The 26,303-nt window shown below is 41.9% G+C and overlaps 1 protein-coding gene across 1 annotated transcript in view; it reads left to right on the forward strand.

Annotated features, from left to right (window-relative positions):
* The first annotated feature begins 1,207 nt into the window (after window positions 1-1,207).
* KAT6A (lysine acetyltransferase 6A) overlaps window positions 1,208-26,303 on the forward strand; it is a 109,081-nt gene continuing 83,985 nt past the window's right edge. Inside the window, exons 1-2 of the mRNA XM_082608492.1 lie at window positions 1,208-1,298; window positions 3,824-4,740. Of these exons, the coding sequence (XP_082464618.1) occupies window positions 4,141-4,740 (600 nt within the window). The 5' untranslated portion in view covers window positions 1,208-1,298; window positions 3,824-4,140. The remainder of the gene's footprint in view (window positions 1,299-3,823; window positions 4,741-26,303) is intronic.

A 26,303-nucleotide genomic window follows, 5' to 3' on the forward strand; every position in this document is an offset into this window, starting at 1 on the left:
AGAGGGTGCACTTCAAAAGGTAAAGCTGAGATAAAACGAGGAGGTGTTGGGGAGAACACAGTCTAGCAGATAAAAAGGTCCAGTGGCAGGAAGACGCTTCCACACAAGATTATCAATTATTTAGTATGTCTTTTCATTTGTCATTTACTGCCCTTCCAGGGAATGCAGGGTAATAAAAAGTATGACTCAGTCTCTGCCTCAGGAGTTTAAATTGGAAGAGAGACCAGACAAAGAAACATCCATGCAAGCCAGTAGAGGACAGGCAGGCCATGAAAAGTGCCAGTCCGCAGCTCGGCCATAAATTCGGACAAGAGCAGTGCTGCGGAGGGCACAGGTGCAAGACAGGCGTCGGCATTAGACAGATGGAGGCTCCAAACTCAGAAGTGTGCCACCAGACAGCCGTGTGACCTGTGCGGATCTCACCACCGAGCCTTCGCTGGTCCCTACAAAGATGGCTCTGGGGAGGTCCAACAAGCCTCCCGGGGTAGGGAGGATGAAGTCATTGTGGTGAAAGGGCTCGACACGGCGTCCAACTTTCTACCCTTCCCCTCCTCCTCGCACCTACTGATTTTCCCTCAAAGGGGTGGATGTGTGGGGAGAAGATGCGCGCAGACAGGGAATGATGAAGCGAGGCGGCCTCCTCCCCGCCCTCCGCCCCAGCTCCCGACCCGGTTCCGGGGAGTCGCCGTGGGAGCTGGGCGCGGGCACCACGGTGCGGAGGGAGGCTCGGTGACGGTAAACACAGGCGCCATCAGAGTTCAGATCCTACCGGATTTCCGCGCCGCACCGATGCCTCCCCACCCCGGCGCGACCCTTCTCTTTCCCAGCTGTGCAATGGGGACACAGCACCTCCGGCCCCGGCTATCCGCCCGGCCCAACCGCACTAGAGGGGCGAGCAGGAGGCCCCGGCCGCCGGCCTCCTCCAGTCCTCCTCCCGCTTTGGCTTTGGCCTTTTGTACCGGCCCCACGTGATCCGCCCGGCCGGCTCTTCCCTCCTACCCCGCCCCGCCCTCCGGCCTTTCCCGGCTCTCGGCCCAGCTCTTCCCGCTCCTCGGCCGTCCCCCTCCCGCGCTGCCCCTTCCTCCCCCTCCCGCTCGCCTCGCTCTTGGGCTGTTCCCGCGCCCTCCCCCAGGCAGCCGTTCCCTCGCGACGCTTCCCCTCCCCCCGCGGCTGTTCCGCCGCCTCGCCTCCCCTCCCCCCGGCCGGAGCTCACTGTCTCCAAGATGGCGGCCGTGTCAGTTTGGGGCATCTCCGCGGTCCGGCCCGGGGCCCCACTTACCCGGCGCTCTTCACCCCCGGTAAGTAGTCGAGGGGCCGCCCCCGGCCGCCCCCGGCCGTCAAGCCCGAGGCCGAGCCGCTCCGGGACCCGCCTCGCTGCCTCGCGGGGCCGGTGGCCGCTGCAGGCCCCGCCGCGGCCTGCACCGCCTCCCGCTGCTCTGCGCCAGGCCTCGGGCTGGGGCGCCGCGGCCGCCCCCTCGCGCCCGGCCGGCGCCCGGCTCCCGGCTCCCCCGCCCCGCGGCCCGCGCGCCGCCGCCGCCGCCGCCGCCCCGGGCCGGGCTCGGCTGGGGAGCCGGGGAGCGGGCAGCCGGGAGGGGGCGGCGGCGGTGGCCCAGGCCGCGAAGCCGCGGGCGGGCCGTGCGGTCGGCCGGCTCTCCCTCGGGGCGCGCCCACTGGCCTGGCTCCTGCGCCCGCCGCCCGGCCCGCCCGGCCCCTGCGCCCGCGCTCCCGGCGCTCGCGCTCGGCCCCTGCGGCCGCGCGGCGCGGGGTGACAGGCGGCCGTGTTGTGGTGCGGAGGGCGCACGTGCGGCGGCGTGTGCGCCGGGCTGTCAGCCCCGGCGCCGGGGGCGGCGGGCGCCTGTCAGCGCGGAGCCGCCAGGCCCGCCTGCGCCCCGCCGCACGGGACCGGCCTCCGGGCGGCCGCGGCTTCGGCGAAGCTGGGAGCGCAGATGTGCGGCTCTCAACTCTTTCACGTGATTTCATTGTTAACTTCGTCCTCGGGTTCCGTTCCCGTCCGGTGGGAGCCGCCGACTCCCCGTCGGCAAGCCGCGGGCTGGTGCCGTTGCAAGTTTCTGAAGTTTCTCGCCCTTTAAAAATAGAGCGCGAAGAGGCGTTCGCGGGGAGGGGTGGGGGATGGAGGCCGGGGAAGGAGTGCTGGAGGCGAGCTGCACTTTCTCACCGGCCGCCGGGGTACTTTCCCGGAGTTAAAGCTCAGGTCTGCAGGCGCTTCGCTTGCTGAAGACCTGGAGACCCATGCGCAGCCCGGCCCGAGAGACCGCGGGTGACTGTCCTTCGTTCTCTCACCTTCGAGGTTAAGCAGCCAGGACGGACCCAGCGTCTGCAACTCGGGCTGAAGCCTCTCATTTCATTGTAGCGTTAATGCCTCCGTAATGCACTGACTCCGAGTAATAATACCATGATTTCTGCCCTCTCGAGACTCTCACCACGGTGAAGCTGAGTTCTTCTCTCGGGGGGCTGCTTTTCAGTCAGCTAATTTAAAAAGAAGTCTTGGCTCAGGTTTTGCGTGTTTCCTTCAGCCTTTTCTTTCTTATCAGAGTCAGTAGTACTATCAGTTTCTTCATATCTGTTAGTTTTCCTTTTGATTTTAGAGGCACTCGGAAGAACGATTACTGTGGGAGCCATTTTTCCAGGATGTTTATGTTGTAAGTGCTCCTCAGAGTACCAGGAGTTCTAAAAAAACATTTAGGTAAAGGTAAATTTATTTTTGGAAGCAAAGAAGTTAATTAGATTCGGAATTCATTATTTTGGTGATTTTCAAAAAGATTTGTATCTGCCAGATTCTTTTGTCTGAAAGAATACTGACTTTGATCCTGGAGAGGCAACGTGTGTGTGTGTGTACATACATAGATGTGTGTGTGTATACGTATATATTGGTGTCTTATTCATTAATGTTCATTTCAGGACAGCAGTCTTGAATCTTTACGAGGTCATCTTCTCTTTAGACTACAAACAGGCAATACGTTTTTTTCCTGTGCTGTACATTTGATATGTAGTGTGTACATTTGAACCCAGTGATTCTGGGCCATTCTCATTTCTAGCTGCTGTGTCTGTAGATTGGTTATGAACATTTTGACAGTTGTTGGACTCTCTCCAGTATATTGAATGTTACTAGGAGAAGCTTATCAGCATGTGATTCCTAAAGTTTGAATGAAATTGGAATTTTAAAAAATTCTTTGAACACTTCGCACTTGACTATTTTCAGTGTTAATTTTGTTTCCACTTGGAATGTTGAAAGTAACATCGTACTTAAAATGTGCACTTCGTTTGTGGAAATTGTATTTGTTTCTTTTACTATATGCAATAGTTAAAATGTTCTCAATGGTTTTCTGTCCATCTTATGGACTGTTTTCATCCAGTCTGAATGTCTGGAATTTTGAAAGATGAAAGTTTCACTCTTACTTTTATTGCAGGATTCTTTCTGCTAATCTAAATACTTGTTGAAGTGCTGAATAGTTTCTTGGAGAAAGATGTCAAGGAAGAGTTTCAATTCATAGACTGGTGAGCAGAGATTGTGGAGGGCAGAATAGCCAGCACCCCTCTGGTCAGTTGTAGCCTGAGGTCAATCACAGTGCATCTGTCTTGTTTCCTCATTGTATCCTAATTTTTTATCTTTGTTTCCTTTTCTTCATTTTCCCAGTGGTTTACATACATGATCGTTTTGGAATGTTGATAGAAACATGATCAAACTCCTACAGGTGCTCAGTGAACACTGTTTGAGTGCTTTAAAGACTAGGATGTTTCAGTTCCAGTGTGTTTATAAAATGGGCCTTGATAGGAAACTGACCTTGTTTTAATTGTTTTCCAGGCATAAGATGCACATTTTTCTGCTGGGAATGAGATGTTCTTGAGTTCTTACAACTTTATGAACAGACCCATGTGTGGTGCTATTGAGAAGTTTGTTGAGAAGTTTGAAGATATTTCAGATAACAGGTTGTTTTGGTTTCTAAAGTAAAAGTGGGGAGGCACTCTGTTTTGTGAAAGGAGGAAGGACACAGGCCAGAAAACTTGTATGCTATGGTTAACTGGTTCCCAGCCTCCGGGAATGTTGTTTTCCATGGTGTAAAACTTACTCAGCATCAGGATAAGGGATAACGACTCTATGGATATACAGAATCCTTCACCATGGTAAAACTCGCCAACCCGCTGTATACGGAGTGGATTTTGGAGGCCATCAAAAAAGTGAAGAAGCAAAAACAGCGTCCTTCCGAAGAAAGGATATGCAATGCAGTGTCTTCATCCCATGGCTTGGATCGTAAAACTGTTTTAGAACAATTGGAGTTGAGCGTCAAAGATGGAACAATTTTGAAAGTCTCAAATAAAGGACTCAATTCCTATAAAGATCCTGATAATCCTGGGCGAATAGCACTTCCTAAACCTCGAAATCATGGAAAAGTGGATAATAAGCAAAATGTAGATTGGAATAAACTGATCAAGCGGGCAGTCGAGGGCTTGGCAGAGTCCGGTGGCTCAACCTTGAAAAGCATTGAACGTTTTTTGAAAGGTCAGAAGGATGTGTCTGCGTTGTTTGGAGGCGGTGCTGCCTCTGGCTTTCACCAGCAGTTACGATTGGCTATTAAACGCGCCGTTGGCCACGGCAGACTCCTTAAAGATGGACCTCTTTATCGGCTCAACACTAAAGCAACCAATGTGGATGGGAAAGAGAGTTGTGAGTCTCTTTCTTCTTTACCTCCAGTGTCACTCCTTCCACATGAAAAGGATAAGGTAAGAATGGCCCATGCATCAGTGTTCGCAGAGCTGATGATACAGCATGCTACAAAGCCACATTTCTAGGAAGTTGAATAGAAGTTACCGTTGGTGTTTGGGGCCTTTTGTTGAATAATCACCTCCTGCTTTTTATTGGTGAATTCTAGGCGTGAGAACTCAGTAGATGCTAATTGTTCTGATACTTTGACATATTTGATGCCTAAGATTCAAAGTGTAGAGTATTGCTCTGCCTAAAAGAACATATCTAGATTAGAATTTAAAAGTAGCACACAACTTTAAACCTGTTACATAGAAGTTCTTCTAATACTTTACTGCTGAAGTGGATGAGCAGCCAAATGCTGGAGACTCTAAGAACCTGTCTTCTCTCTTTTTTCCGTTTTGTTGCCGATTACTAGACAGGAATGAGACCGATTATCCTGACCATAGTAGTGGCTAAGCAGATTTAGCAATTCTTATTTCTGCTCTTTGTATTCTCACTTTTGGTCATGCATTATTTTTTGCATATGATGAAGTCCTAAACATTTTTATTTACGACAGGTGTAACTGCATGCGTCAGGAATACAGTAGCCTATGTTCCTAAAGTTCTGGGGAGTCCGGAGTCTTGATACACAAATGGTATACTTTACTGTGCTGTGTGTTTTATGCCGTTATTTTGTACCGTTGAAAGTATGTCTTCTTAACAGTCCATCTTGGCCCTTAAGTAGACATTCGAGGATGAGGAGAGTTTTGTCAGTAGCTCTTCTGTACGTTGACCTGGTGTCTTAGCTGTGGATTTATTTCAGGTGTTCTGAATTGTGGTTCTGTGGGGAGTGGCTGTACTTTAAGTTGTTGCACACCTTCGTGTACACCAGTAACATCATCTTCATTTTGCCTAAGATCATGGAGGCTACTTTTAGGGTGTTAGGATTCTAAAGTTAACATGGAATGTATTTTAAACTGTTTGAGATTTGATCTAAATTCATTGCAGTTAGTGACACACCAGTAGATTTTTGTTTAAATAGCAACTGAAAACGAACAGGTTTTTTTTTTGGGGGGGATGAAGGTTTTAGAGATCTATTTTAAGGTTCAATTTTCCCTGTGAACTTTGAAATAGAAGCATTTTCTTACTGTTACTACCCTTAAAATGATTCTGATGGAGTCATGGATTAGTAGGCAATTCCATTCATAACATGGTTCTGTATCATTGGAGCATTTATTAAAGGTGTAGTATTGAAAATTCAAGGTGGACAGGTAACTGAAATACTTTATTCTGCAGTTCAGTGCTGTAAGGACTTATCTGTACGAACTGTTTCTTGATCACATAGCTGAAATTAAATATAACGATTCCAACAACTGTTATCAGGTGTCTACAGGTTTAGTGCATGGAGACAGGAAATAATTTAAAGTTTAGAATGAATTCAGTGTCATATCTGTGAATTGGGTATTATAAATTTTTGTTAGAACACCTGGGTGCTTGTGTTTATTATAATTTCCCTTGCTTGAATTAGATATTTTAATTTTTAAAAATATTAGCCATACATAAAATGTCAGTAGTGCATATTTTTTTAAAGTTAGTCAATATAGTACAGTGTAGGACTAAACTGAGTCCTGTCACCCTAGGATTTTACTTTTTTTTTTTTTAATTTTATTCATTTATTTTTGGCTGTGTTGGCTCTTCGTTGCTGCACATGGGCTTTCTCTAGTTGCGGCGAGCGGGGGCTACTCTTGGTTGCGGTGCGCGGGCTTCTCATTGCGGTGGCTTCTCTTGTTGTGGAGCACTGGCTCTAGGCACGCATGCTTCAGTAATTGTGGCTCACCGGCTCAGTAGTTGTGGTTCGAGGGCTCTAGAGTGCAGGCTCAGTAGTTGTGGCGCATGGGTTTAGTTGCTCCGCGGCATGTGGCATCTTCCCGGACCAGGGCTCGAACCCGTGTCCGGGGAGGTCCCGCTAGGATTTTACTTTTGAAAGGGACCTTTAAGAACCATCTACTCCAGCAATCCTTATTTTGCAGCTGAGCCTGAGACCTTTGCATTAAAAAAATGTTTAATCCAGTAGAGATCTGCTGGTTTGCTTTGGTTAGAAACATCTCTTTGGTTTATATAACTTTAATATACAGTATTGTTAACCAAAGTAACTAAACTTGGAAAAATTGTGTTTCACTGAGTAGACTTTTGTGTATTTGTACTGGTCTGATTGGGAAACAAACTTATGATAGTATCTACAAAATTAGAGTTGATAAGATCTGTTATATATTTTTGAATGGAGTCTTATTTTCAGTGGTTAAGTTTTGTGCATGACTTTCCCCAAAGATATGAAAAGCTCACATTAAAAATCATAATACAGTAAACTCTAGGGCAAGGAATTACTCCTCCTATGAACAGATTATGTTTGTTCCTTTTGTTGTATTTAACTACTTTCCTCTTTTTTTAAAAAAAAAAACTGTCCCATCATTTCTCATTTGGAATTGATTGATTTGCTGTTATGAAAACCTAGATATTCTTAAAAAAATTATCCAGATTATATCTGACAGGGGTGGAGAAAAGAAAGTGTAGGCTAGAAGTAGTTTCACTTTTAGGGCATTAATTAATTCAGCAAATAGTTACTGAGCACTTACTGTGGGCCAGGCGCTCTGCTTGGAGCTGCGGTGGCCTTACCTGCTCTGGAGTGCATGTGTACCTACTGGTCTGCTCAGCTGTGGGTGAGAGATGAAGTTCAGGGACTATGGAGCGGCCTGAGTACGTTCTTCTTTACTTTCTTCTTTGTGAAGACACTTGAACTTAAGTGTGTTTTCACTTGATGGAGAATCTGGAGGTACTGTGATATAAAAGTTTTGATGGAGAATCTGGAGATACTGTGATTTAAAAGTTTTTATCCATGTTATAAGGGAGATTTGCTGTACTAACTTCAGGTTGTTGTAGTTGATGGTGAGTTTCTTTAACTTGATGATGTATTTATACTGTATCAGCCAGGCATATATTAACTCGTTTAATCCTCATACAACTTAATGAGATAGGTACTGTTGTTTTACAGAGGGAGAAACTGAGGCATAAAAGAGGTTCAGTAACTTGTCCGAGTCACAGAGATATTAGGTGACAGCTGGGTTTTGGACTTGGGCATTCTGGCTCCAGAGTCTCTGTGACAGCGATACCTACTGCCTCTTGGGAGTTGTTGGGTATAATGCCTGTCACCGCGTTCAAGTACACAATTGTAAATGTTCTTGGTGTTCACTTCAAGGCACTTTCTCTGATTGTAAAAGGACGTTTCCCCCACCCCGACCCCCGTTCCCAGTTCACTGTCTGCGTCCCTTTTTTCTCTTTCTGTCATAGAATGAATTCTAAAATTGACTTTGAACCAGGACTAAGAATGTATCAGAAACCAGAGATTATGAATAATCTAGTTTTCTATACCTGAGGTCCATAAATTAAAAAAAGTTTGGTCTACTTGACTTTTTTTTTTTTTCTAAGATATTTTCTGTGTTTCATTTTCCTTTCAGATGTCACTGAAGTCTTCTGATTAGTAGTTTGGGATTGGTTGCGTGGCTGTAATAGAGTGCTTTCATTTGGGACAAAATGTTGCTTTCCCTTGAATTATGGGATATAGGTGAGGGTGATAGTGTGTAACTAGCTTAAATAATAACGTCCTCCTTGCAAATTTCTTTTATTTTTGAAATACAGATATTACTGTAAGATAATTTGTTCATTTACTTCATTTATTCATTATTTATTCAGTAAGCATTTAGGTGTCTACCATGAACAGTGCATTTAGGGTTTAGGTCCTGTTGGGGATTAAGGCATAGAAATATGAAATAACTTTTTTGCAGTGTTTGTTTAGCTTATGAAATAAAACTTTTAGTTTTTTGCATTCACTATTTTTTTTTTTTTTGGTAACAATTAGGTATTGTGAATCTCTGAGAAAGAATGAGATGTTTCTTGGGTGAGGCTAATTATTATTTGAGATTCTAATGGTCCATTAAAAGAATTACTTTGGACACTGAGTCTTGGAAGGATCCATTTCCCTTTCAGGAGTAATTTTCACCTTCATTTCAAATTTCTGGGTTCATTTTACACACAATAATTTACTTGAATATCTAAAGCTTATGTTCCATATTACTAGTACAGAAAACTATACGCTTACGGTAATCAGCCACATCAGGAAAGTGTTGTTAGTCTGTGGAGTATTGTGGAACAGAATTATATTTTACTGAAGCATTCCACTTGGGAAAGGAAGAGAAGATATTGTCAGCTAATGTTATTGTTTAGCTTATTACCCATTAGGTTATTAATGTTATTATTTAGGTGACTTGGAGCAGAAAGATCAAGTGATAAATACTAGCCTTCTAATATAAGTTATATCACAATTCAGTAAACTCTTAGTGCAGTCCAGATTATTTTGTGTTACTGGAACTTGGCATTTTAAATTCATAGAATAAAAGGGGCTTTGACAGGAACTTTGGTATTTGATGTAGAGATGCTGATTAGAATGGAAATATGTTTTCAGGTTATGAGAGTTAAGAATGATAGTTTTGATTTAGCTATTTGGAAATGGCCTTTGTTGTAAAATTGTTTCACATATTATGTGTTAGAACAGTGATATGATAAAATTGTTTATAAATGTAAGCTTGGTAATGTCGTTTTCAGATATTTTGTTGCTATCATACTTTATAGTAATTGTCCATGCTATTAAATTCAGGGGTGTGTTGACTGCTTGGCAGAATGATTGTCTATTAAAAAAAAAAAAGACACGCACACCAAAAAACTGCAAAGCAAAGGTGCTGCAAAAAAGTTGGGAAGAGATACATCAGTAGTAAAAAGTGGAAGAAGTTCTCAATTTAAAAATCCTTATGAGAGCATGCCAGGAAGTGTATTTCATAGTAAAATTATTGGGAAACTCTTTAAGTTGCAAGTTTTAATTCTTACATCATAGGGGAGGGAATGGAGGATAATGCCAACTGTATCAGTCTTTAAGTGAAGAAGGATTATTTTAGCGAAAATTATCCTAACCTCGCGTAGTTGACTTTATTTTTCAAGTAATGGGAAGGGTACAGCGACATGAATATTGTAGATTTTGTAATGTCACCGAGTTTGCAACTGATTGATCTCAATAGTTATATTTTCTTACATTATAATTAATTACATTAATTATAATTACAATAATTGTACATTTCTTACATCATTGTTTATACCATTTTTTGGTGACTCTTAAATGTCCTGGTTTCTGAGGAGAAGCTGGCTAGAAATAAAAATTTGTTACTAACAAGTCATTGAGGTGGATTAAATATAAACGTGGTTAATATAAACTGACTTCGTCTCAGCAGACTTGTTCTATTTAAAAAAACCAAAACAAAACAGAAATTTAAAAATAACTCAGGCAGAGATATGTTTGTAATGCAATATTTATTTAAATACAATCAACTGTACAGATATTTTAAATAATTTTATTTTTGTTTGCGTTGGGTTTTCGTTCCTGGGTGCGGGCTCTAGTTGCGGCGAGTGGGGGCTACTCTTCGTTGTGGTGCGTGGGGTTCTCATTGTGGTGGCTTCTCTTGTTGCAGGGCACGGGCTTTAGGCACGCGGGCTCAGTAGTTGCGGTGCGTGGGCTTCAGTAGTTGTGGCGCACGGGCTTAGTTGCCCCGCGGCATGTGGGATCTTCCCGGACCAGGGCTCGAACCCACGTCCCCTGCATTGGCAGGTGGATTCTTAACCACTGCGCCACCAGGGAAGTCCCTGTACAGATACTTTTTTGGTCTTCTAGTTAGCCTTTGAGCTTTGTGTGCTTTGGTAGTTTTCAGTCCATGACACACCCTGAAAGAAAACTTGAACTACTAAAGCAACCTTTGATTTAGCCATTGCTGATCAAACTTCTGTACCCAGCCAGTGCACACAACCTGAACATTTTTCTTACAGTTACAGTTGCTAACACTTTACTCATTCTTGGGCTAACTTCTTGTAAATTGATGAAATAAAGGGAAGAAATTAATGAAGGCATCAGATAGTACTACAAATGGCTTCTAACCTCTTTCTTTATCCTGTATCAAGAGGCCAAGGGAATGTAAGCAGTTGCTTGTAGAAACCTATTAATAGCTAACATTTGTTAAGGCCTAACAGTGTGTTGGGCACTGTTCTGAGTGCTTTAACGTGTACTTTCTTATTGAAGTCTCAGAAGAACTTTACATGGTTAAGTTTTATAGGCATGATATATTTATATAACAGCTATTTAATAATACAAGCTTTTATTATGGTTTCTTATAAAATGCCAAATGGAAAATAAATATATGCAAAATACATTATTTTCTTATTCTGCCGCCTGTTTTTTATTCAGTTCATTCGGACACATGGGCCAGCACTTTTTTACATTGTACTTACTGTTAATACTATGAAAGCAAATAGATAACAGGAACTGTGCAATGAATCTGGGGAAAAAATATTGTATCATTCCAGGCCTCTTGAGGTTGTAAGAATCTCCTTCACAGATATATCTTCCCTTTCTATTTAGAATACTGGATAAAGTATATTTACACTGACATGTTTCTTAGATATGTGAGAGGACTGAATCTGGGTGCCAAGTTTGCTGGTTAAACTAGAGTTAAAAATTTTGTTTCTAGTGAACTGGGAAATGTTTTTTAAAATTATAATACTGAATACTTTTCATGCTCTGATTTGAAATTTTTTAAAGAACCAAGTAAATGTTACATATAGGGATTAACTAAGAGCCTCAGTCTGGTAAAGTTGTTTACCAGTTGGCTACTCAGGGGTGGAGTCAGTTCATAAAGAATCTGCAGCAGATGAATTAAGCCAGTAGCCACTTCACCCTTCTGCTTTTCCCAGCTGGAGTAGGATTAGGACTCATTCAGCTGCAGCTGGTTCCCAGGAAAATCTAGGCTGTTTCTTCTGGTTTTCTCCTTTTGACAGGAAAGTCAAAGTTCCCAACAGATGGCTTTCATCAGCACTGTACATAACTCTGTAAATTCAAGTCAAAAGAATTACTTTCAACTTTACTAGGGAACAGGTGAAGAAACAGTTTGTAGTGTGGCCCTATTTGGTTTAGGGTCGAAATTAAGCATAGAGATTATAGGAGTGTAGCATTTAGATTTGCAGAATGCCATTCTGGGTTAAAATAGTTTTTAACTGCTAGCAATTAAAGAAAAAGACCTGCTAAGAAAAAATAAGTCTGGCTATAGTGTTGAGTAAGGTATATTTTTTGATTACAGTATATTTTATACATTTATTTATATTTTGTATGTTTTATGTTAATATTTTATATTAAAGTTACATTTTTATTAAGGTATGTAATTTTTATTTTGGATTATGCTTACAAAGCATAGATACATTCTTAGAAAAAATAAAGAGTAGAATCATCTCCATTTTGTAGAACTTGAAGCCAGTAGCAATCTTGCATAAAAATGATTCTAATCTTATTGCACAAATAGAGAAACTGAGGGCCAGAGAGATTTGAGTGTCTTGCTTAATGACCCACAGCAAGTTAATTGCGTCTGGGAGAAGCGGTCGGGCCCTTCTCGGTTCTGTGCTTTTTTCGTTAGGCTGTAGTACTGTCTTACAGTTTTAGAGAGGAATGAGTATAAAATAACATTGTTAGAAATCTCTTCCTTAATGGAAACCATAGGATGAACCCTGGTGTAGAGAATTTTGGTGGTTTTTGTAAACCACAAATATGCAAATCTGCTTGTTTCGGTGTTTGAAGACTCCAGAAAGTCGAAACAGTTTTTTTTTTTTTTTTTTTTTTTTTGGAAAAGACTGCTTTCTTATGACCCAAACTAGAGGAATTAGAAAGTTTTCTTCTGTTTTAGCTAAATATTAGGAGAACATGTTAAACTACCCTAATGCTGGGAGATAAAGTACTCCTTGAGTTTTGAAAAAAATGTCCACTTCCAGTTAAGTCTGATTTTCAGAAAGTCTACAACTCAGATGATGTCCGAGTGATTTGGGTAATTGGTTTGAACTTAAAATATTTAAGACGGAGATAGAAAGGTACAAGCCTTTCTGTTAATGAAGTAATTCTCATTAAAGGCATTAAATATGGGTGGCCTAGGAGTGTACAGTTTATCACTCATTGTTATGTATACATAGTATCTTGGTTCTGGGTGAGTTTGTAATACCAGTAAACAAACCTTACAGGGAAGGCAACAGACAACAGGTCATGTTTGTCTTTTTTGGTCTTTATGACTAACCGTTCATCTCTGCATTACTTTTTAACTTTTACTTTGTTGTAAAACTTAGCAAATAGACTAGGAAGTGGCAAATAAAGGTTAAGATTGGGGACAGTTACTTATAAAATAATTGGATAGAGTAGTATGGCACTATTTGGTTTAGGGTTAAATTAAACATAGAGATTATAGGAGTGTAGCATTTAGATTTGCAGTGGGTGGTTTTAAGATTATTGGTAAAACTTGTTAAGGAGAAAGTGACTGCTGTAGAAAGACAGTCAGGCAGACTAAAAAACTTAAAACCTTTGTATATGTGAAAGAAGACAGCTGACTCCTTTACCTCTTGTGCAGAAGAGGTGGAGTCCATGTACATGAGATTATTATCATGCTTTTACTGTAGGCTGCCTTTTCCTCCAGGGAGTTGTGAACTGTAGCTGACCTAGAGAGCTGTTGTTCAGTGTTGGTTTTCAGTTCTTTCTGCTTAGTACAGTGCAGGTTTGTCTTTTTTCTTAGTCATTGGCTACAGCGAAGCATTTAACTCCTGAGTTTTGTAGAACCTATAGCAGAACTCTTGGAAACATTATTACATTTTTGGGTGTGTGTTGAGTATGATGCTGTGCTTTAATAGTTTCCTAACTTTTCTATTCAGGACATCTTTAAATATCTGACTGTAGGGTTTAGATCCTCTTTCACCATTTTCCTGCTTTAGTTATTTCATTTCTTCTCATGCCAGTCTGTTTTCCTTTAATTCTCTAACATAAAGCTAAAGACCTGTTCTTTCTAAAGCAATGGTTCTTGACACTAAATCCACTTTAGAATTACCTGAAGAGCTTTAAAAAATAACCGCCAAGCCAATTAGACTCCAACAGTGGGGCCCAGATTTCAGTTTGTTTGTTTGTTTGTTGAAGTCTCCACGTGCATCTGATATGCAGCTGGGGTTGAGAACCACTGCTGTAGCGCGCTTGGAACCAACATGTCCTGTGGTGGGAACTGGCTGAGGGAGTCGGGACAGAATTGCCTGGTGATTGAAATCCAGATACAGGAAACAGCACATTTCACACCTACTCTCATGAGCGCACTTTGAACCCAGGACAGGGTACCTCTGGAGACCTGAATTGTGTTCTACTCCGTGACCATAACTGCCTTAATTTTCCACTTTTCTCTTTTTGCTCTTGCTGCACCTGCTCTTTGATCTCATCAAGGTTTCCCATAGGGAGTGTAGTTCAAAGAAGGTTCCCTGTGTGATTCTGATACCCCTCCTATCCCCCCATGAATGCTTTTCTTCTAATTGCTTGGCCCTACGGTTTATCATTGCAGTTACTCACTTTACTCCTGCACCTAATTGGCAAACCCCAACCTTGAAATTAAGCCAGCCATCCTCTCCCTGCTCCTCTATGAGACTCGATCATTTTGAAGAAAATGGCACAAACCCACTGGTAGGGTGCCACTTGCAAGTTTGTGGCCTCTAATCTCAGCTCTGTCCTCTGCTTGGGGATGTACTTCTGTGTCTGTAGTCTGTTTTCTCTGCAGCAGTTCAATATTCCCCCCAACCCTTTTGCCTCTCTCATTTTCAGCAGATACTCCTGGATCCTACTTCATAGAGAGAAGAGAATCTCTCTGACCATATGAGCTCATCCAGCTTTACCCTTCCCACACTACCCTAAATACATCCGTACTTACTTTTACCCCCTTTACTACCCCTTCAGAGGACGTGAAAGAAGCGTCTAGAGGTAATACCTCTGTTTATGTGCGGGATCCTGCTCTTTCCTGCCTTAGGAACCTTGCTCCATCAAGTGTTCCAGTCTTTTCGCTCTTTGCCCCTTAGCGTGGAAGGAGTCTCTGCCATCAAGTCAGAACAGAAGCAACACTGCTCCAGATTCTTCTCTCCATCTACACCCTGTCTCCTTCCCTTGGTTTTGAAACTTCTTGGAAAAAAGTCTACAGTTGTTCCAGATCTGTTGCAATCTGGCCTTTGGCCCTAACGCCGTCTGAAACAGCTCTTGTGGACAGTTTTCAGTCTTTATCTTAACCTGACCTCTCAGCAGCACTTAGCATTTGTTTACTCCTCTCTTCCCTTGACCTCTGGGATAATTCTTTTCTAGGTCTTCCCCCACTCCTCCCATCTTTCTGGTGATTCATTTTCCGTTTACTGACTTTTTATCTTTTGCCTGTAGCTTTACATGTTGGATTCCCTAAGGTTCTGTTCTTTGTTTGCTTATTGTTTTAACCTTCCTGAGTTATCTCTAGACGTACCTTCTCTATACTGATGACTCTAAATTCATATCTTAAACCAAATCTCTCTTTTGAGCTCTGGACTTACATATCCCACTGTGTAGTGTAGTGTCTTAATCTCAGTCACTTCAAATTCATGATGACCCAGAAGGAGTTTATCACCCTCCTTCAGCTTGCTCTTTTGATTTTTTACTGTGGTGAGAGGCATTGCCATTGACTCTGATTTCTAAAACAGGAACTTTGGTGCCATCTTCTAACGCCTCACTTGCACCTCTTTTGGATTCAGTTCTAGTCCATCCCCAGTCTTTTCTACCGCTTTAACATCTCTATTAATGAGCCCTTTCTCCATTCTAGCTGCTACTCTCTTGGTGAAGGTCCTCATCGTTTCTCTCCTGACTTAGTGTAGTAGCTTCCTTACTGGTTTTCCTTCCTCCAGTATCATCTCCTAGTTCACATTATTGCCAAGAATGATCTTATCAAGAAGCAGTTAAGAACACAGGCTCAAAAACCAGACCATCCGGGTTTGCATCCCATGTGGGTACTACTTGCCTTATGACCTTGGGTAATTTGCTTAATCTTTCTTGGCCACATTTCTTTTTATAGAATGGGGATAATACAGTACTTCTCTCATAATGAAGTAGTGAAGATTTAACGAGTTAATGTAATGTACATCAGTGTTGTCTAATAGAGCTTTGTACGATGGTGGACTGTTTTATACCTGTACTCAAAGCAGTAGCCACTAGCCGTATGTGGTTCTTGAGCTCATGAAGTATGGCTGGTTGACTGTAGAACTTAAATTAAAGTTTTATTTAATTGTAACAAGTGAAATAGCCACATATGACTAGCAGCTGCTGCATTGAGCTACACATAAGTCTAGTGCTCTGTTAATGTTACGTATTACCATCTTTCTAAAATAAACTCTGCTTAAGATCCTTCAGTGCCAAATTCTGTGGCATCATATATATGATTTTTAACCCCCTACTTTACCTCCCATGTTGCTCCAAATTGTCTACTGCTCCTGCTCCATGTGCCCTCTGTGTCTCACTATACCAGTGGTTCTCAAAGTGTGGTCCTAGGACCAGAAGTAGCAGTAATGTCACTGGAAAACTTGTTTGAAGTGCATATTTTGGGGCCATATGCCTTGCCTACTGAATCACAAACTGGGGGTGGGGTCCAGCAATTTGTACGTTAATAAGCCCCCCATTGATTCTGATGCGTGCTGAGGTTTGCACATTCCAGACTACTTGGAGTTCCTCAGGTCCACCTTGTCTTCTCTTGCTCCTTTGTTTTCGTCCCATCTGGAATCCTTTCTCTCTTCTTTACCAGTTAGCTCTTATTTAACCTTGAAGACTTAGCCTAGGCATATCCTTTATTTCTTCCTTGTCACTCATCCTGCTTCCAGGCTGACTTAGAGAGCTCTCTTCAAGCCCCTGATATCCTGAACACCCCTCCTTCATAGCCCGTTTTACACTGTATTGATAGTGAACTCAGGATCTGGTTTTTCATCTTTATACCCTGTCTATCTAACGCGGTGTCTGGTGCTTTGTAAGTATTTATGGGACATCTTCCAGGTGCCAGCACAGTGATTAGGTCCTGAGTGAAGAAGATACAGTCCCGTAATTAACACACACAGTGATAAGTGCTCTGATGGGCTGAAACAGAGTGCTGTGGAAGCCCAGAAGAGGGGGTGGGGCAAGTTAGGGAAGCCTTCTCAGAGGAAGTCACATGTGAGAGGTTAGAAAATGGGGAAGCAGATGGGTGGGGTGGGAAAGAGAGCGGTTCCTGCAGAAGGAACAGCATGTTCAAAGACCTAGAAGCAAAACATTGTGGGCCCATAATAAATGTTTAATTGAATATGAATAAAAAGTCACATGTTTAACTTTTAGGTTTTGGTTTTGAAGTCGCTACTCTCCCTAGTAAACTTTAGTTAGCATTTTATGTTTCTGCATTTTATAAGCAGCTTTTGTATTTGATATCGTGCCTTCTTTGAGCTGATGATTAAAGGTATGATAGGGTAACCTCCAAGCCAGCAGGATACATTTATCTTTTTTCTTTCTTCCTTCCTGGTTTTTATTTTTTGCCTTTTTATGGTAGAAGAAAGAATTTATCTGAAGAATTATCCTACTGGGTGAGTAACACATCAGTGGTAGCAGAGGTAAACAGCATTCCTTTCACTGCATAAGAATAGGCCAAGATTTTAAGCAGGCAACTTCAAATTTAGGGCATTGACAGAGCACATCATGAGGAAGGCTGAAAGGCAGCCAGCGTGACAGTCACCACTGGTCACTTCTGTAGCCCCGCTCTGTGTTGGCCGTTTTTGCCCTCGTTGCTGCCATCCTAGGCTTCTTGTTGCTCTCATTTACCCTCCATTGTAAGCGCATCAAGGCCTTGGTTAATGTGCTATGTAAGCTCCCTTTTTCATAGCTGTTGAATACCCACTTTATCTATGTACTTTTTAGTAAAAACTCACCTTTTACTCTCTCTGAATGCTCTACAGGTGGGTTGGCTCCATCATCTGCTAACTTTGAAGAAAGTTAAAAATGCACAGTTCTGTTTCTGATAACTCAGCTACACGGAGAACTCAACTTCAGCCAAGAAAGCTAGAGAAGGAAAAAGGGAAATAGTCTTTTCCCCCAAAACTTTGTATGAGTGGTAATAACATACTCTGAAGTGTTTCACAGATTAAAAAGAATCTTGCTTTCATACATATTTTCTTTTGACACAGTGCTTGTAGTAACGTAGGCAGTCCAGGTGCTATGGTGGCCAGGTTTTGCTTATGCAGAATCGTATGGTTAGTTAAGGGAATAAGCAGAACTAGAACCAGGTCCCTTTCAAGCGCAGTACTCTTCCAGCCACATTAGGCTGCCTCTTGTTTATGGAAATGACAAGCATTTAAAAAAGTGGGTGCTTCTTCAGCATTTATTACATACATCTGTGAAACCACTTATCAAGTCATACATGTTATTAATCCTGTATCCAGGCCTTGACAAATAATAATAGTAATATGCTCAGAAAATGTTTGTTGAATGGAAACTGTCAGGTTTAAGCTGGAAAGGGGAATGATAGAAATTAGGTTGATTTTTAAATTTTTTTAAAATATTAAGTCTCCTAGTAAACTTAGAAGCCGAACCATTTGTCCTCTCAAAATAATATAGATTGAAAGGAGAGAGAGAGTTCAGACGTTTTCTGCAAATGCTTGACACCTCAACTGAAAAGTACCATTTGCCACTTCCTTTGGGGTAATATTTGTTCTCTGTTACCCCTGTAGTATTTTGAAAAGTGTAAGCAATGGTGTTTTCCCAATAGGTAATACATTTACGGGTACATAACATTTCAAACGTACGGAAGAGTATCCCACGAGAAGTGTTCTTCTGACTCTGGTTCCCTAGCCGACCGGTTCCCTTCCTGGGCAGCGGTCAGTGGCTTTCGTTTCTTTTTTACCTTCCAAGGAGATTCTGTGTGTATGTAAGCAGTCACTTTATATATACATTTTTTTCTCACAGTTGGTAGCATATCTTAACATACTGTTGTGCACCCTCCTTTTTTCCCCCTCTACTTAACGACATATCTTAAGTGTGTTCCACATCAATACGTAAAGTTTGGTGGTATTCCCTTATGTGGGTGTGCCATAATTTATATAACCAGTCCCTTGCTGATGGACATTTGTTTCCAGTTTTTTGTGACTACAAATAGCACTCAGTAACCTCCTTTGTGCATTATTTTACTTACAAATTCCTAGAAGTGGAATAATTGGGCAAAGAGTGTGTCTTGGTAATTTTGATATTTCTAAACTTCTCTCCATAGAGATTCACCCACAGTGTATCAGAATAGTTGTTTCCCTACACCCTTGGCAGCACAGTTTTATCAAACCTTTTGATCTTTGGCGGTCTGATAAATGAATAATCATCATCCTTTTTTTTTTTTTTTTTTTTTTTTTTTTTGCGGTATGCGGGCCTCTCACTGCTGTGGCCTCTCCCGTTGCGGAGCACAGGCTCCGGACGCGCAGGCCCAGCGGCCATGGCTCACGGGCCCAGCCGCTCCGCGGCATATGGGATCCTCCCAGACCGGGGCACGAACCCGTATCCCCTGCATCGGCAGGCGGACTCTCAACCACTGCGCCACCAGGGAGGCCCCATCATCCATTTTTGACTCTATTGTTTTGCTTTCATTGGAGTTAGCTCTTCCGACCTAGTGACCAGAGACAACCTCGGATTTGTATTTCTACTGTTAGACTGTCTTAAGCCTGATTACTTGAAAATGTACAATTTTGGGGGTCATTGTAAATTTTTTTTAACTGCTGCTTTGTTGCTTTAAGAAGTGTCTAGGTCTTTTTGCTGGACCTCCCTTGTGAGCAGCAGCTTATACTGATAGGTTTCTGTCCCGTAGAGTCAGCTCCCACAACACCCCCAAGTAGAAATCTTAGCCTGTCGCTTTTCTCCTGATGGCAAGGAACAGATAGATTTAGTATGACCTTCTTTGTCGATCTTTGTCAGTGCTTGTATTTGAAAACTTATATAATTTTGAATAAATATTATATGCTTGATGTTACGTTTAGGTCATAACAACATTTTAAGGAAGACTGTCTATTTTATAGAAGAAACACAAAGGCTCATAGAGGTCTAGTGATATGCCCAAGGTTGTATAGTTTTAGTATGCATGCCAGAATGTAGAGGCTAGTGGAGTGTCAAAAGAAAAAAGCACTGTGAATTCAGAGTTGAGATAAACTGAAACTCTGGTAAATTGGTGCAGTGGTTTAAAGTATCCCTGAATTATTACAACATTATTTCTGATTAGTTTAGGGCTTATATTTAGGAGTACATTATCTTGACCTCATCAGTTACTTGTTGTTTGATCTTTAAATTACTTTGCCCTCCATGAGCTTCAGTTCCTTTTCTGTAGAAGAGAAGTAACCACCCAGTGCAGGCAGCAGCTGCCTACTGAGGATTGTTTTAAGCCTGAGCAGGTCATGGCTCCAGGGATTTTTTTTTTGGCCTTCACTTTCAAAAATAAACAGCAGGAAATAGTGCTGATTTTCCTCTCCTTTCTCCGGTAAAACACCAAACATGAAACCAAACAAATCAATTTATTAACCCACAAAATCTTGCCATCATACTTTAAAGACTGAAGTTTTCATGAACACATGTCAATTTTAACAGGACATAGAAGCAGACTTATAAATAGCTTAAAAAGCATTTTTCACATGTCTGCAATCCATTTAAGTTAGGATGGATGTTCTCTGGTCATGTTCCTTTGGAATAGGCAGAATATTTGACAGTCCCTCATTTGGTCCTGTTTTTAAAATAATAGTAGCTCTCTTCCCCGAGTAAAAACAACAACCAGAACACCAACAACCCTCACCACCCCCTCCCCCCAGAGCACCCCCTTTGTTAAAGTTGTTAATGTAAGTCTGTATTTTGTATCTTGAATTTCAAGATTAGAGTAAGGATGAAGCCTTAGAGCTGTTGTTTCTCCCCATGCAAAGCAACCTGGCCCATATCGGAAATCAAACTAAGGACTTTAATATAATTGAGCACCATGTTTTTATAGCACTGCTTCTCAAATTCTCATCTGGGAATCTTGTTAAAATGCAGTTTTACATCTTTGCTGAAGCCTGAGATTTTGCATTTCTAACAAGCTCCCAACAGTTCCGCTGCTGCACAGAACACATGTTAAGCAGCAAGTTTCTGTAGGACTGAATCTCTCCTTTACTCATTTTTAAAAATAATTAATTAATTTATTTATTTTTGGCAGTGTCGGGTCTTCGTTGCTGCACGCAGGCTTTCTCTAGTTGCGGCAAGCGGGGGCTACTCTTCATTGCGGTGTGCGGGCTTCTCATTGCAGTGGCTTCTCTTGTTGTGGAGCACAGGCTCTAGGTGTGTGGGCTTCAGTAGTTGTGGCATGCGGGCTCAGTAGTTGTGGCTCGCGGGCTCCAGAGCACAGGCTCAGTAGTTGTGGCGCATGGGCTTAGTTGCTCTGCGGCATGTGGGATCTTCCCGGACCAGGGCTTGAACCTGTGTCCCCTGCATTGGCAGGCGGATTCTAAACCAGTGCGCCACCAGGGAAGCCCCTTTACTCTTGACTGATTGTGTCTTAAATCATATGGTTATTTTCAGGTATTCATTTAGATTTCCACTGAACGTCTATGTCCCAGCCACTGTGCTAGGACTGGGATTATAATGGGGATGCTGGATAGATACTCTGCTCTCAGTCAAGGAAATAATAACAACCAAGTATATGAAATCGTGGTGAGTCCAGGGAGCTCTGAAAATCTAAGTACAAAACTACTTTTTTTTTTTTTTTAGCGGTACACGGGCCTCTCACTGTTGTGGCCTCTCCCGTTGCGGAGCACAGGCTCTGGATGCGCAGGCTCAGCGGCCATGGCTCACGGGCCCGGCCGCTCCGCGGCATGTGGGATCTTCCCGGACCGGGGCACGAACTCGTGTCCCCTGCATCGGCAGGCGGACTTTCAACCACTGTGCCACCAGGGAAGCCCCAAAACTACTTTTTAAACAGGTTTATGAAGATAGTGAAGCTAGGTTGTCTGGTATATTGACATCTAAGTTCCCAATAGGCATAAAGTGGAACTCTGATCAAAGTGTCAGTCTAAACCAGATGATGGCAAACTTTTTTTAGTAAAGGGCCAGAGAGTACATACTTTAGGCTTTGTAGGCTCTATAGCCTCTGACCTAACTACTCAGCTCTCAGCAAAGTAGCCATGGGCAATACGTAAATGAACACGTGTCTTCCCAAAAAACTTTACCTATGAAACAGATGGTGGGCTGGATTTGGTCTAAAGGCCATAGTTTGCCCACCCTGCTCTAGAACAGTATATTACTCAGTTGTAAGATGTGTTGAAAATAATTGAAAATAAAGTAATGATTTATTTAAAAAATTGAGGTGGTTACCTCTATAATAACATTACTGATTTGTTTGCATTCAAATATGCTATCTTGGAACATGAGTTCATATACCTAGGGATACCCCTGAGAATATGTCATGCATGTGATTGTCATTTGTCATGTGTATCATCGGGAAAGGAAGGGTAAAGAATTATAGTTAGTACTCCTAAAGAGTAGCAGAAATACTTATTTCCTCCTTTTCTTATATGGGGAAAGAAGCTGTGACAGGTTAGAGGGGTTAGGGAATTTCAGTACAGCTATATCATGAAACGTTGCCATAAGTTACTTTTTCTGGCCTGTATTGAAAAACATGTAATTTCTGGACCAGAAGAGGGTGACATTCTTGGGCACTCAAATAAGTTATCATTCCGGGTGGTGAATAGAACTTGGGCTCTGGAGTTTGCTTTCTGGTGTCACCACTTAACTAGTTGTGTCATCTTGGGCACAGAATTTAACCTCTTTGCCCCTCAATTTCTTAATGGGATCATGATACTGAATACAGTTTTTGGAGATGATAAGAAACACTGTTTGATAGCACTGGTAAATAGTAGGCCCTCAGTAGATGTTGCTTCCCCTCCCTTCTGACCTGCCTGAGGAAAATAAAGAAAAAATGTTTCTGTCATATAAGAATGTTAAAATTTTCTTGGAGGTAAAAAAGTAAAAGAGGAGCATGTTCAAAATAACACGCGAACAAATGTAAGGCCTCTTAATAGAGAGGTAAGTAGGTAAGAAATTATCATTTAATTGTGGCACTAAAAGTCTTAGGAATTCCTTCAGTTCAAATCCATATTTTTACAGATGAGAAGAGATTAAACGACTTCCCCTAAGTGTCTCTATGTTGTCTTTGTAAATAGGTAGAGAAGGACACTCGAACATTGATGAATGCATGTTACTGGCTCTTGGTTAGGAATTTCTTTATCTCTAAGCTAAATTCATCTTGTTTCATTTTAAGCACCTAATAGCTTTCTTTGCTTATTTTGGAACCTTGGTAAACGTTGACTCAAATAATTTTCTGACTTCAACAGAGATGAAGAGTAACTATAGTCCTGACTATAAATTAAATAATCTTGATTTGTTTAATGTTGCCACTAGGAACAATTTTTTTTTTTTTTTTTGCGGTACGCGGGCCTCTCACTGTTGTGGCCTCTCCCGTTGCGGAGCACAGGCTCCGGACGCGCAGGCTCAGCGTCCATGGCTCACGGGCCCAGCCGCTCGGCGGCATGTGGGATCTTCCCGGACCGGGGCACGAACCCGTGTCCCCTGCATCGGCAGGCGGACTCTCAACCACTGCACCACCAGGGAAGCCCTAGGAACAATTTTTAAATGACATTTTTGTAGCTCTTTTTTTTTTTTTTTTTTTTGCTGTACGCGGGCCTCTCACTGCTGTGGCCTCTCCCGTTGCGGAGCACAGGCTCCGGACACACAGGCTCCGCGGCCATGGCTCGCGGGCCCAGCCGCTCCGCGGCATGTGGGATCTTCCGGGATCGGGGCACGAACCCGTGTCCCCTGCATCGGCAGGCGGACTCTCAACCACTGCGCCACCAGGGAAGCCCTTTTGTAGCTCTTTTAACTTGGATTTTTTTTTGCAGACCTAAGAATTTATAGTGCTGTGAGTCTTTTTGAATTGCATTAGTAGAAGGGAAAGGAGATATTGAATACTGACAAGCCAGAAAAAATTATACGTATATATAAAATAATTGCTGTTTAGCAGCTTTAGTCATGCTCCCATATCTGTCTCCTGTTGCCTTAACTCAGTTCTTTTCTATCTTGGTTTATTGCAGTTGTCTTTCAGCTGGCTTTCCTTCCCTCATTCAGTAAATGATACCTGACAATAAATGCTGCGGATTGAGCAGCGAACCGAATGGATAAAAATCCCTGCTCTCATGGGCTTATATTATCTAGCAGACTCCAGTCTAGACTTTTGGAGCTCACATCTATACTGTCTGATTATTCTCTCTAAAATATCTTGTCTTCCCCTTGTTTAGAATCCTCAAGCCTGTTGGATTTCTGTTAATGTCTGGATAAAATTCAGGCTCCTGAGCCTTTATGCAGCTTCATCTGTTGCCATACTCTTTTAACTTACTGTCTTTCGGCATATTGCAGTTCCCTGTAGGCACCACATTCTCTAGCTAATAAGCCTCCTTGACCTACCCACTACCATTACTGATTTGGTGAGATGACTTTCTTCCTGTATGACCATAGCAGACATATTCTCATGGTACGTTAGGCATGCTGATTTTTCTCCCCGTATTATGATAGTCTATTTAGCTGCCTCTGCTACTGGAATTAAAGGCAGAGTTGCTTTTTATTCTTTATTTTTCAGTTCAAGGGGCCTGGCTCATAGTTTGAAATTTTTATTGAACAGTGAATGAAATGCCTGTGAAATGAAACTTATACTATCTCAGCGCTATCAAGATGACTAAAGAGTGTTGGGGGTTCATTCAGTAAACCTTTGAATTTGTGGAGTGATTACTATGTGTCAGATAATAGATAAGTAGATAACCTGCTCTCAGATGAGTCAGTGATAAGACTGACAACTTCCTTTTATAACAGGCTATCTTTTTTATTATGCACGCGCACACGTGTGCACACACACACACCACGTGCGTGCACACACATGTAAATAATAAATAGTCTCTACTGTCAAGTATCCAAACAGTGTTGATGTTATCTTTTTAGTAAAGCAGTGTTTTAAACTATTGAATAGAGACTGATGAAAATTTAGGGATCCACAAACCATTTTAGGGTCATATGAGGAAGGAATATGAGTCCTGGTTTGTCAGAAAACCTTCTGTGGACACCTTCTGGTAAGATTAAGAAAGTGTCAGCATCCAAACTTGGAGAATGGGTCAGTAGCTTGGAAGAAAATTCTGGAGACCACAGTGAAATAGTCTTTAAGAATTACTGTATCACTGACACCTGCATGGTTCAAAGAGTGATACTCTAAACAAACAAAAAACCACCACCAAAAAATGAGCACTGACAGCTCTGAATAGAAAAGTGTTCCAAAAGAGATGAACTCTGAATTCAGAACAAGGTTTAAGGATACTTAATTAATTTTGCTTGCGTTTTTCCTTCTCGATTGCACAAGATTAGTAATGATAAAAATATGTCTAAATAAGAGCACTTTCAATAAGTTTACATTAAAAATTTAATAAGAGTTTGGAAAAAACTGGGGAAATGGAAGTATAGAAGTATATAAAATGCCAATATTTTTTGCACCCCTCAGCCATTTGCATGGTTTAGTAGCATACAAAATATATTTTAAACAACTGTGTTTGCTCATTAAATCATTGTATTTATTATCTTTAAAAATGTGAAGGCTTGTAAATGTTTTCTTCCGCCAAATAAGAATAAAGTTTTGACCTTAAATGACCTTTGTAGTAGAGCTGTCTACTTGTATATCTCATATTTCACCAATATCCCTGCTTTTTTAAATAGTAGATTAGTTATTTTCATATTGCAGTTCTCTTTGACTTTTGTGTTTTGTAACCATTAATCTCTCAATCTGTTGTGTATTTTTAGAGATGTTAAAAGTGTTTGTATGCTCATGCTGGTGTTTTCAATTCAGGGATATGCATATGTAAATCTTCTGTTTTGAAAAGGATTGTTAAAAAGGATTGTTAATGTACACACACAGTGTGTGTATATTTGTTATAAGGAAAAGGTTTAGTTAATCTTTGATGAGCCTTGATGTTAATTTTTATTGCTCACTTCTAATACTAATTTTAAAACAGTAAGCAGAAGAGAGTTGTGTTTCCCAAATTGCTTCCTTGGTTTACCAGTTCCTGAACTCGTGTTCGGAGAACAGAGGAATCCCGGTCAACAGTAAGTTTAGGAACAGTGCATATTCATAGTTCACATAAGCATATTAAAAGCATTGTGGAATCTCCACCCCTACACGTTTTTCACTTTACTTAACTAAACCTATTTGGATAAGGGGAGGCAACTCCCCCCTTTCCCACCTCTTAACTGCCCTTGAGACCTGTTTAGGAACCACGGCTGTCATGCTTTTTCTGGGGCTCTAATATTCTTTCAGAACCTGGCCTTTTGATTGTTAATGGCAGTTGGAGTCTTTGCTCTTGCCTGCTTTTGCAGTAAAATATCTAGGGGAGTTACTTAAAGGGGGAAAAAGGAGCCAGCCTTTTTCGGTTGGAAAAACCTGTGGCTAGGGCATTTGTGTATGTCCATGAGCAAACTTCTTTGCTGTCTTTTAGTTCTTATATGAACATCAGACTTGTTGGCTGTTTGGATTATTGGAGCAGGAATAAACTGACGTTCAACTCAATT

Source organism: Mesoplodon mirus, assembly GCF_964341445.2.
Source record: "Mesoplodon mirus genome assembly, chromosome: 20".
Taxonomy (NCBI): domain Eukaryota; kingdom Metazoa; phylum Chordata; class Mammalia; order Artiodactyla; family Ziphiidae; genus Mesoplodon; species Mesoplodon mirus.